The sequence below is a fragment of the Periplaneta americana genome, unplaced genomic scaffold (assembly GCF_040183065.1).
Source record: "Periplaneta americana isolate PAMFEO1 unplaced genomic scaffold, P.americana_PAMFEO1_priV1 scaffold_29, whole genome shotgun sequence".
Lineage (NCBI taxonomy): Eukaryota > Metazoa > Arthropoda > Insecta > Blattodea > Blattidae > Periplaneta > Periplaneta americana.
Genome location: NW_027185510.1, coordinates 504,400 through 517,317, shown reverse-complemented (window position 1 = coordinate 517,317; position 12,918 = coordinate 504,400). Strand labels below are relative to the sequence as shown.

The 12,918-nt window shown below is 34.9% G+C and overlaps 1 protein-coding gene and 1 long non-coding RNA gene across 7 annotated transcripts in view; both read right to left on the bottom strand.

The window, feature by feature from the left end:
- Positions 1 to 12,918, bottom strand: part of LOC138693968 (DNA-directed RNA polymerase I subunit RPA1-like) — an 80,416-nt gene that overhangs the window by 809 nt on the left and 66,689 nt on the right. For 4 of the 6 annotated variants that reach the window (XM_069817713.1, XM_069817709.1, XM_069817710.1 and 1 more), the window contains exon 12: positions 7,077 to 7,346. In XM_069817713.1, coding sequence (XP_069673814.1) covers positions 7,077 to 7,346 — 270 coding nt within the window. Of the gene's footprint in view, positions 1 to 7,076; positions 7,347 to 12,918 lie in introns of those variants that run through there. The other 2 variants (XM_069817711.1, XM_069817712.1) reach the window with 2 other exon arrangements.
- The window catches only part of LOC138693970 (uncharacterized), a 110,134-nt gene that overhangs the window by 32,995 nt on the left and 64,221 nt on the right, over positions 1 to 12,918 (bottom strand). The window lies entirely within an intron of this gene.

Below are 12,918 nucleotides of genomic sequence, written 5' to 3'. Positions count from 1 at the left end.
ATGCATGAAAACAAGTATCAGTATTCTCATGAATACTGTGAAATATTGTGGTTAAATACATGCATAAAAACAAATATCAGTATTCTCATGAATACTGTGAAATATTGTGATTAAATACATCCATGAAAACAAGTATCAGTATTCTCATGAATACTGTGAAATATTGTGGTTAAATACATGCATGAAAACAAGTATCAGTATTCTCATGAATACTGTGAAATATTGTGGTTAAATACATGCATGAAAACAAGTATCAGTATTCTCATGAATACTGTGAAATATTGTGGTTAAATACATGCATGAAAACAAGTATCAGTATTCTCATGAATACAGTGAAATATTGTGGTTAAATACATGCATGAAAACAAGTTGTGAAATATTGTGGTTAAATACATGCATGAAAACAAGTATCAGTATTCTCATGAATACTGTGAAATATTGTGATTAAATACATCCATGAAAACAAGTATCAGTATTCTCATGAATACTGTGAAATATTGTGGTTAAATACATGCATGAAAACAAGTATCAGTATTCTCATGAATACTGTGAAATATTGTGGTTAAATACATGCATGAAAACAAGTATCAGTATTCTCATGAATACTGTGAAATATTGTGGTTAAATACATGCATGAAAACAAGTATCAGTATTCTCATGAATACTGTGAAATATTGTGGTTAAATACATGCATGAAAACAAGTATCAGTATTCTCATGAATACTGTGAAATATTGTGGTTAAATACATCCATGAAAACAAGTATCAGTATTATCATGAATACTGTGAAATATTGTGATTAAATACATCCATGAAAACAAGTATCAGTATTATCATGAATACTGTGAAATATTGTGGTTAAATACATGCATGAAAACAAGTATCAGTATTCTCATGAATACTGTGAAATATTGTGGTTAAATACATGCATAAAAACAAATATCAATATTCTCATGAATACTGTGAAATATTGTGATTAAATACATCCATGAAAACAAGTATCAGTATTCTCATGAATACTGTGAAATATTGTGGTTAAAAACATGCATGAAAACAAGTATCAGTATTCTCATGAATACTGTGAAATATTGTGGTTAAATGCATACATGAAAACAAGTATCAGTATATTGTGGTTAAATACATACATGAAAACAAATATCACTATTTTCACAATTCTATCCTGAATAAATGTTTGTAGCTTTTAAACAGATTGCAGTCTGCTCAGATTTCTCAAAGTAATTGTGAAGATTTCCACTGGATGTTTTTTCATACATAAATTATACAAGATGATTACATAAGAAATAAATTTAACAAGTTACATGGCCTCAAGTGTTTAAGATATCGAAAGTCACCTTAAATGGTTTTGTAAATATATTCGTAAAGTTTCACTCAACAGCTTAACATAACTTCGTCAACACTTTCAATTGATGCTCGGATGTCATTGTTCATATCATCTAGGTCAGTAATCAGTAGAAGAGGAGGAATCAAACTCGGTATTTCAGATGCCACTGTTACTGCCACTGCCACCACCACCACTATCATCAAAAGTCGTTTCCACAATGTGAGCTTCTACGCCCATACAAAAAAGTCGGATTGTTAGGTCAGGGCTTCATGGTAGCCAAACTGTGAGTGATTTATTTCAACTGTTGCAAAACCAATTAAGTGCTGTAGAAGAGTTCTTTCCAGATGATCTCTAACTTCCCAGTGTCAATGGAGTGGTGACCCATTCTGTTGCAAAATTAAGTTTTCACAGTCTTCATACATTTGAGGCATCAACCAATTAATGGCCATATCGAGATAAGGAGATCTTGTAACAGTTTTTCATGGGAAAAAAGTGGGGGGGATAACCATTTTGCAGGACATAACATAACACATTAACATGAGGAATCCCGCACATACTCCATTATTCTTTTAGAATTTTCAGTCCCCCATATTCGAATGCTCTGTTTGTTTACTGACGTGGAATGTTAACTTATCACTAAAATCATCTTCCTCACAACATATAAGCATTTCCACACAGGTCACCACGTTTAATGTTGTCATTGTCAGTTAGAACTTACGATGACTTTAGTTTGTATAAAATTAGTCCTACAGGTGGTTGTGGAATTTGCAGCACTTCTTGTCGATTTCTTTGGACAGTGTTGGAAAGCAACATGAACACAATCAAATTTTTCATCGGACACATATGTTTTCCCAGAATTTTTATCCTTACACAAACTTTCAATTGTTTTAAGTTTCTTGTACAATCACAGATCAACTGCCTATCATCATGATTCAGTGTCCTGCCCAAGAGGTCTTTCACTGCAAATCCAGCTTTCTCCAGTCTTTCTCTTTTTTTCTCTTCATATGATCCATATATCTTAATGTCGTCTATCATCTGATATCTTCTTCTGACCCGAACTCTTCTCCCGTTCACTATTCCTTCCAGTACATCCTTCAGTAGGCAGTTTCTTCTCAGTCAGTGACCCAACCAATTCCTTTTCCTCTTCCTTATCAGTTTCCTCATCATTCGTTCTTCACCCATTCTTCCAACGCAGTTCCATTTCTTATTCTGTCTGTCCACTTCACACATTCCATTCTTCTCCATATCCACATTTCAAATGCTTCTATTCATTTCTCTTCACTTCGTCATAATGTCCATGTTTCTGCCCCATACAATGGCACACTCCACACAAAGCACCTCACTAGTCTCTTCCTCTCTAGTTCTTTTTCCAGGGGTCTGGAGAAGATGCTCCTTTTTATATTAAAAGCTTCCTTGGTAATTGCTATCCTCCTTTTGACTTCCTGGCAGCTGCTCATGTTACTACTTATAGTACACCCCAAGTATTTGAAGCTGTCCACTTGCTCTACTGTCTCATTTAAAATTCGCAAGTTTACCTCCTTTATTTTTCTTCCCATGACCATGGTCTTCGTCTTCATCCCATACTGCTCAAGCTGTCATTTAGCTCCAGTAGCATATCCCTTAGTATCATCTCCTCTTCTGCTAACAACGCCATATCATCAGCAAATCTTATGCACTTTATTCTTCTTCCTCCTATTATAACTCTTCATGTTATGGAAACAGTTTTACTAAATCCTCCAAGTAGATGTTGAACATGTAGGTGATAAAGGGCATCCTTGACATACTCCTCTACCAATTTCCCTTCCTTCTGACATTTCTTCTCCTATCCTGACTTGTTGGTAGTAATTTTCTCAAATGTATTTTATAATGCCACTGCATGCCATTAACAGAATTCGTTTTGTGTAATTCAAGCACGCAAAATGAATGCTTTTTCTGTGGCAATGGCAGCCATCCTAGTGGAACTGTGTGTGATGTGACTTAATCAATAATCAATATGAATACAAACTTTCAATGTTGATGAATAAAAATCTACAAAAAGAATTTCTAAATCTTCAATTGTAATGATTTTATAACTTGTTGATAGTATCTATTTATTTTGTAATCATGGTATATATTATTTCATTTTGCAGTGCTTTATTTTAAATCAGTGAAAAATTCTTACATAAATCAATATGCAATTTGTTTGAAGCATAATAAGAATTGTAAAATATGTTGTTTAGAATCACAACACACAAGATACAAATACCGATGGATTTTTTTCTTATTAGAGAAAATCACTGACAATCATGGCAGACAACTCCGGTCTCAGCACAACTTCGTGACAAATTGCTACTGAAGATGAAGTGACAAGTGCGTCGAAACATGTATAGAAACTGAAGATTTAACTGTATTGTACCTGACTGTGTTCAGACAACTATTGTTTAGAATTTTCCTTTTATTATTTTAATGATTACTTAATTCAGATGTGAACACTGTATGAAATAAATATGATCTTATTTGTCTATCTCTAAGACACAAAATACAGTAAAACTCCATTTTAACATTCCCGTTTTTAAGGAATAATCTGTCAAGTCCCAGCCAAATTACCATAAGAATAATGTTAGTTAGTTTCCAATAGTTGGATCTTGACTTAATGGCATCTTCCATATTGTAATTAATTAATTTCCGCTTTTAAGGAAACCTGGTTTAAGGAAAATCTTAGTTTTAAGGAATACTTTTCAAGTGGATTTAGTGATAATGAAGTCCAAATATCAAATCAACTTTCAATAATCAATAGTACCAGCATATTCGATACAGCATCTCAATCGACAGTAATGCAGCACCATTATTCTTTATAGTTCTTAATGGTCTTGCTTTGCATTGCTTTTACAGAGAGGTTGCTTCGCTTGTTTCGTTCTTGCGAGTTGTGTGGATCCTGTTTTCAAGTGTTTTGTTAGTTTATGCTGTTTGTGCATTGTCATAATGGCGACTAAATGAAAGAAATTAACTGTCAGACAGAAAATTAAAATACTAAAGGATGTTGAGGTTAATCCTCAAATAACAATATCACATATTGAAAAGAGCATAGTTTGCCAACTAATTCATTATGGGGGATAATAAAGAAAAAGAAGAAATTTTCATTGTCGAGTTTGTGTCATTAGGGCCAAACCAAACGGAATAACATTTGTGCCTCACCACTTGAAGAGTTATAAAATCTTATAATTAAATTCATTGTAAATGATAATTGCAAGCCCAATTAAATGATTATAATGTTTGGTATATAATACACATGTTAGTACTAGTTACTTTAGCATCTCCATTCCATTTTACGTAAACCCCCTTTTAAGGAAAACCCCTGTTTGGGGGGGGGGGGAGTAATCCCCCAGAGATTCGTTAAAAAGGGGTTCTACTGTACCTAGTTAACTCTACATCACCTTTAATGATTTTTTAAAATTATGTTTCTTGCATAAAATAAAAAGATGAATGAAATGACCGCCCAGTATGTTCCCAGAGCCCTACGCTTCGCTATATGTAGAATTATTTATATTTTTTGTTGCGAATTTTGTTAATCTTCAAACAGTCTCTCAGTCCCAGGTAGCTGCTATCCTTTATAAAGAGACACTTACCTATTGTTATATCAATTGTCATAACACACATCTTGTTATACAAGAGTGAACTAAAGCAAAGTCTAGGCAATTTCAGTTTTCATGTCACTTTTAACTGCTGATTTTCTTAAACACAAAAATAATATTAGAAAAGATTACAGACTGTGAGATCCAACGAGAGGTGGAGTTCCCAGACATGTTCACAAGGTCACAAATATTGTGAAAAGATAAGACAGGGAATTTCGCCAGCAATGAACAGTCAGTTCGGCAGAAAGGCCTGATGACGTTTGAGTGTGTTTGGAATTTAATCCAAAAAAATCTTTAAGGTGTTATATCAAGAAACCAGGTTATCTTATGGTAAGTAGGCTTAATGTCATGCTTACAGACACATGAAATTCGTGAGACATGATAACGTGAATTGCTTTCATTTTTCCAATTCTTTGTACCATTTACTTCCTTCCAGAACTCCTCCCCCCCCCCCCGCAAAAAAACTCACTTCTGAAACGCGAAATAAAGCGAATTTGAATAATAACCTGAAAAGAAAACATAATTCAAGTTTTTAGTAGATTCCAGCAATACATGTTTCGTTCACAAAATCTTAACAAAGAATTTTTAAGTATGTATTACAATATTTTCATAATTTCAGTTTTCCTTTTTTTGATGGCACATTTCTGCCATTTTATCAACAAATGAATGCAGGTGTGTATTAAAAACTGTAAAAACTGAAAATTGATACTGAAAATACTGTATTATACCATCTTATCATGTTTAATATCTTAAGCTAGTATTACAAAACTTGCAAAGGGTTATATAAATTTAAAATAACACCGACAAATTGGCAATGATACTGAAATCTTGAAATTTTAAGACGAATTTTCCTAAAAATAAAACAACTTTCATGGGACTCTAGTCATGCTTCATTCACGTATTTATGATTTATTCATTTCCTATACTCCTTTATTGTTCATTAACATAATCTCTACCTCTGAATAAGGTTCTGGCTGATATGTACATCTACTGTCAGGCAGCAGGCCTACATCTCATTTGATGTGTGTCACAGAAATGACAGGGGAAAGGAACTGGCCACCCTAGTCCATTATCTACCGGCTAAGTTACCTTATTGGTGTCACCTATGAGGATTTCCAACCTGTCTTTGGACAGTTGACTAAACAGCAACAACAATTAAATCATTACCCATTATTTCATTTATTTATTAATTTAATAGAATATTCTATAATTATATGTCAAGGGATGAGCAGTGACAGAACCGGATGGTTGACAGCAGACTCCACTTTATGTTGGATCTCCCTGTATAACTATTAATGTACATTTGTACAAAATGAATTATATGTATCTATTTAAACGAAGTCAAATGTCTTACTTCTTGGATTACAGAAAATGCCTTTTGTGTGCAATCCAGAGAACTGAGGTTCATCTATTTATTTGGTTTCATATTAAATGATTTCATTTAAGTATATGTATTTTGAATAATATTTCAGTAAAACGATGATAATGACTTGACACTTAGGAATGACCCTTAGAAGTTTCACTTGTATATTTTGAAAACTTCACAATACAGAACATCCATAAAAACTAGGTTAAATACAGTGAAATAAATCAGTTCTGTTAACAATGTATTCTATAACAATAGAAAGCCAGTGGAGTTTCATTATCAAAACAAAATTAATGGTTCACTGAACTTGTAAACATTTCTATGGTTAAGTACTCTTTGTCCCTTGTGGCAGCTCACGAATAGTGAGAAGATTTCTAAATTCTGTAACGATTCTTTCAAACTGCTCTAATTCCTGTTGTAGCCATGACATATACGTGATTCTTTTTTTTTTTTAATTGCTGGATTTAAGTTAGTGCATGGCCTGTAGTAATATGTAAGGAATGACGTTTGAACCTACCTGGGCCTCTTTAAATCTGCAGTGTTGCACTAAAATGCTTATTTCTCGAAAACCATATATCAGTTTTACATAAAATAAACACATTCTTAATCTAAAAACCTAAAGAATTAAAGTACAAAATGAAGTCAAATTTAAAAGTGACAAAATTGATCATACCAGTCATACCTGAACTGTTGAAAAAGGCGTAAAATGAATAATAAAAAATGCGTCACATTTATAATACCAATTTTTTTATCCGTACCTCTTCCAGCCATACAATGGAAAAAAAATTTCTGTGGCTTGATACCAGTCATGAACCTTCCATCCACAAAGCCTCCGGCTCTTGGCGATGTGTTGTAGCGAGGAAAGCTGGGAGTGCCTTGCCTGACACCATGTGCCTTCCAGTTCAATCTGACCCAGCAGGCAGCAGATCTGCATAGCATTCACAGCTGGACCCTTGGCACCAGTCTGAATCATAAGTTGCAAGTTATTGCAGGGAAATCTCTTCAAAAGCCCCCATGGAATGCACGCCCTATAGCCAGAACAGATTGATTAATGTTAGCACATTTTAAAGTTTTTTCTTAACCTGTATTTAATTTCAAATCGTAATTTCATTAACACACAATAGTTATATGCTGTCTATCAGTGGTGGTGTGCGGTATCCTTAGGGTAGGCTTTTCTTTTAGAGAGATAACTCAATGTCACTACTACCCGGCAATATTTTATAATCCAGCTTTAGAAGCATATTATGTATTACTTACTTACTGGCTTTTAAGGAACCCGGAGGTTCATTGCCACCCTCACATAAGCCCGCCATTGGTCCCTATCCTGAGCAAGATTAATCCAGTCTGTATCACCACATCCCACCTCCCTCAAATCCATTTTAATATTATCTTCCCATCTACGTCTCGGCCTCCCTAAAGGTCTTTTTCCCTCCAGCCTCCCAACTAACACTCTATATGCATTTCTGGATTCGCCCATATGTGCTACATGCCCTGCCCAGCTGAAACATCTGGATTTAATGTTCCTAATAATGTCAGGTGATGAATACAATGCGTGCAGTTTTGTGTTGTGTAACATTCTCCATTCTCCTGTAACTTCATCCCTCTTAGCCCCAAATATTTTCCTAAGCACCTTATTCTCAAACACCCTTAACCTATATTTTTCTCTCAAAGTGAAAGTCCAAGTTTCACAGCCATACAGAACAACCGGTAATATAACTGTTTTATAAATTCTAACTTTCAGATTTTTTGACAGCAGACTGGATGATAAAAGCTTCTCAACCGAATAATAACACGCATTTCCCATATTTATTCTGTGTTTAATTTCCTCCCAAGTATCATTTATATTTGTTACTGTTGCTCCAAGATATTTGAACTTCTCCACCTCTTCAAAAGATAAATTTCCAATTTTTATATTTCCATTTCGTACAATATTCTTGTCACGAGACATAATCATATACTTAGTCTTTTCGGGATTTACTTCCAAACCTATCTCTTTACTTGCTTCAAGTAAAATTCCCGTGCTTTCCCTAATCGTTTGTGAATTTTCTCCTAACATATTCACGTCATCCGCATAGACAAGCAGCTGATGTAACCCTCTGTGTTATCCTGGACTTTCCTAATGGCATACTCTAGAGCATATTACGTATTATGTTCATTAAATTATTCTAGCAGATTTCGACAATGAGCACAAAACTAATAAAGAAATAACACAAAATTTTAAAGAATTGCATCTTGTTTACTTGAAGGAAAACTCCATTCTTTCCTTTTGCTTCGTAAACTCATTGATAATTTCATTGTAAAATGTTGCAGAATTTTAAGTGCTTGTAGCTTCTTCTTCTTCTCTACTGACATCAAGGCTGGGTTGTTCAATCTTTCTTACTCTTGAGTCGATCGTTCAAGTGATTTCATTTGTTTAAAGACAGAAATGATCTTTCGACTGATACTAATGTGTTGGTTATGATGTCAACTCGTACAGTTCAGACTGCTGTGTGTAGTCACTTAAATTTCAGTTCTTGAGGATATTTACTACGAATAATTTTTGCATATTGATTTATATTAAAATATTGAAAATATGCCACCTATTTTTTTATGTTTTAATTTCACACCCACGAGTTCTGACACAGGCTTTCCCACAGTTACAATTTCGCTTTTTCATTGAAAGAACGGCAATCAAATGACCTTTTCAGGCTTTCTTCTATTGTGTACTTATTTTAAGTCATTATATGACACTCACCCTTCAATTTACACTTTTGCATCAATAATGAAACACTATTCACTTCTGTTTTTGCGTACCAATACTCTTGGAATTAGAAATCACCTCCAAAGTACATCTGCTTAGCGCCTACTGGACCGACATAACAAACCAAATGGTTGCATACAGAGAGCAAGCAAGCCAACGAGGCAAGATAGAAGACAAGAGAAAACTCGTTGCGGCACATGATCATGGTTCCGATAGCTGACCGTACAGTACAGCTCGTTGCATTGCCTGCAAGACAGCGCAAAGTTAGACTAGATATGAAAGAAAAAGTAATTTATGTAAATAAAAAATGGATATTTATTAGCTTTTGAAGCTAGTAATATCTTTAAATACAATTTATTGTTAATATTAAAAAAGGCAGGTTAGGTGCAGCACACATAGCCTACCCTGGATGAACGCAATTGCTGTATATGATGATTTTTCTGCTGTCTTATTCTGTACTATGTTAAAGTATCTTGTATCAGGCAACATATGAAGACATTTTAGACACACTAACGTTGCATTACACAATTTGTATGTATTTTTTATTTTTAGTTGGTTATTTAACGACGCTGTATCAACTACTAGGTTATTTAGCATCGATGAGATTGGTGATAGCGAGATGAGGACAAGGATTCGCCATAGATTACCTGGCATTTACATTACGGTTGGGGAAAACCTCGGAAAAAACCCAACCAGGTAATCGGCCCAAGCAGGGATCGAACCCGCGCCCGAACGCAACTTCAGACCGGCAGGCAAGCGCCTTAACCGACTGAGCCATGCCGGTGGCTATTTGTATGTAATTAACATATCAATTATATTGGTCAATCACAGAATACGTATATGTTAGCACAATTTCAAAACAAATTTTAAAATACAAGCCCAATGGAAGAAGTTATAAAAATGGAACAAAGCTATACACATTACTAGGCATCTATATGACAGATACTGTAAAATACCTCGTAACCGGCACCCAAATATCTGGCAATACCAAAACAATGGCACTTTTGGCAGGGCAAAAGAAAAGTTCAAATCTGCCACATTACTACAGTCTGGACTGTCAGTTTTGCCACATTAGGAAGTTCGCACAAACATTCGTTTTCAATGAATATTCGAACCTAAAATTTGCTTATTATATGTGTTGTGTGATGTGTTTTAATAAAGAAAATCTATACAGTTTTTATGTTTATTTAATTATGTTTGGGCTGTCAGTGTTGCCACATTAGATAGTTCACACGAACTTTTGTTTTCAGTAAATATTCGAATCTGAAATTAGTATATTATTTGTGTTGTGTGATGTGTTATAAAGAAAATCCACACAGCTTTTATGTTTATTAATTATGTTCAGGCCATCAGTGTTGCCACATTAGGAAGTTCGCAAGAACTTTCATTTTCAGTGAATATTCAAACCTAAAATTAGTGTATTATTTGTGTTGTGTTGTGTTTTGTTTTAATAAGGAAAATCCATACAGTTTCTATGATTATTCAGTTATGAGCAAGTGACAGAGAAATAAGCTTCACATGGCTGCAGATTCAACATGAAATACGTACATATTGGTATTTATTCAATTATCCAGCAAAATCTTGTATCCGGAACTAGTCTGGTGCTGGATAAGAGGGATTCTAATGCAATGACAATATGAAGTCCCTTTATGTGTTGCTGGAAAGGTCATGGTAAAATGAAGAATTGGTAGGATGGCAGTCGAAATGGGAATAAAGAAACTCCACCCGAACTGTAATCGTTGCCCACATCTCCTTCTTCGATATAGGCATAAGTCTGCTTCTCTTTTCAACTTATATACATAATGTATATATTGATAATAATCCAAAGCTTTCTAATATATTCTCTTTGGTCATCCTTGTTCCCTTTTCCTTCCTAGCATCTTTTCCCCCTTTTCTGAGGAGGGCACGAAGGCCTCCACCACAACCTGAGGCATATTGTGCCAGTCATTATGGAAGTCGTCAGAAGTACACTGCTGTGAGTATCACAATTCACTGTTTGGAGCCATCAATTTAGCTACAACACCCACTCTGATGGACTCAGAAACTTCTGTCCCTTTGTGACTTCAGTAGTTTCCTTTGCTAGATGTTATCTGTATGCAAATAATGGTACTACCACAGTCTAGCATATTATAATAATAATAATAATAATAATAATAATAATAATAATAATAATAATAATAATAATAATAATAATGATTTATTTTAGCTGGCAGAGTTAAGGCCGTCCACTCAACCAGCAAAAAGTATATATTACATATGCATGAACTTACAAAGAATTCAACAATTTGATTTAGATGAGAGTTGCATGTATACAAGAGTTATTTACGAATTAAACAACAAAATACTATGAACTATTAATTAAACACTGAAATAAACTGTGTAGCAGAATTAAGCTAAAATACATAGAATGTTATTATATTTCAAATAATGTTAGATAATAAAAACAGATTATTATGAGACAATTTTGAAAATACAGCACTATCAGGATGATGTCTAAAGAAAGAAGTAACAATGTATTTCTTTTTTTATTTTATTGGGTTATTTTACGACGCTGTATCAACATCTAGGTTATTTAGCGTCTGAATGATATGAAGGTGATAATGCCGGTGAAATGAGTCCGGGGTCCAACACTGAAAGTTACCCAGCATTTGCTCATATTGGGTTGAGGGAAAACCCCGGAAAAAACCTCAACCAGGTAACTTGCCCCAACCGGGATTCGAACCCGGGCCACCTGGTTTCGTAGCCAGATGCGCTGACCGTTACTCCACAGGTGTGGATGTAACAATGTAGTCAGTGATAGTTTAAATCAGTATGATTGGAGTGAAATGCTAATAAGGTTATCTTTTAAGCTGTTTTTAAAGGTGTTTATTGTCTTGCAGCCCCTAATACTTTGTGACAAGGAATTCCATTGTTGCGAGGCGGATACTGTAAAAGATGATGAATAACAACATGTTCTGTGAAGAGGTATACTTAGCGTGCCACAGATAAGTGACCTGGTATTCACGTCATGGTTAGAGTATAGATAAGAGAAACGAGACGAAAGGTAATTTGATGTTGAGGTGTGAAGAATTCGAAAGAGTAAAGACAAAGAGTGTAAAGTTCTGCGTTCTTTAAGTCGGAGCCACGAAAGACTTGCGAAGGCCGGTGATTTGTGATCATATCGTCAGATGTTGCACACGTATCTGACGCACATATTTTGAACTCGCTGTAACTTGACTGACAGTTCAGAACTTAGGTCACTTAACAAAACGTCACAATAATCGAAGTGCGGCGTTACTAGGGTTTGTACTTACTTACTTACGGATGTATTTTAAGGAACCCGAAGGTTCATTGCCGCCCTCACATAAGCCCGCCATCGGTCCCTATCCTGAGCAAGATTAATCCAGTCTGTATCATCATATCCCACCTCCCTCAAATCCATTTTAATATTATCTTCCCATCTACGTCTCGGCCTCCCTAAAGGTCTTTTTCCCTCCGGCCTCCCAACTAACACTCTATATGCATTTCTGGATTCGCCCATATGTGCTTACTCGCCCATATGTGCTTACATGCCCTGCCCATCTCAAACATCTGGATTTAATGTTCCTAATAATGTCAGGTGAAGAATACAATGCGTGCAGTTCTGTGTTGTGTAACATTCTCCATTGTCTTGTAACTTCATCCCGCTTAGCCCCAAATATTTTCCTAAGCACCTTATTCTCAAACACCCTTAACCTATGTTCCTCTCTCAGAGTGAGAGTCCAAGTTTCACAACCATACAGAACAACAGGTAATATAACTGTTTTATAAATTCTAACTTTCAGATTTTTGGACAGTAGACTGGATGATAAAAGCTTCTCAACCGAATAATAACACGCATT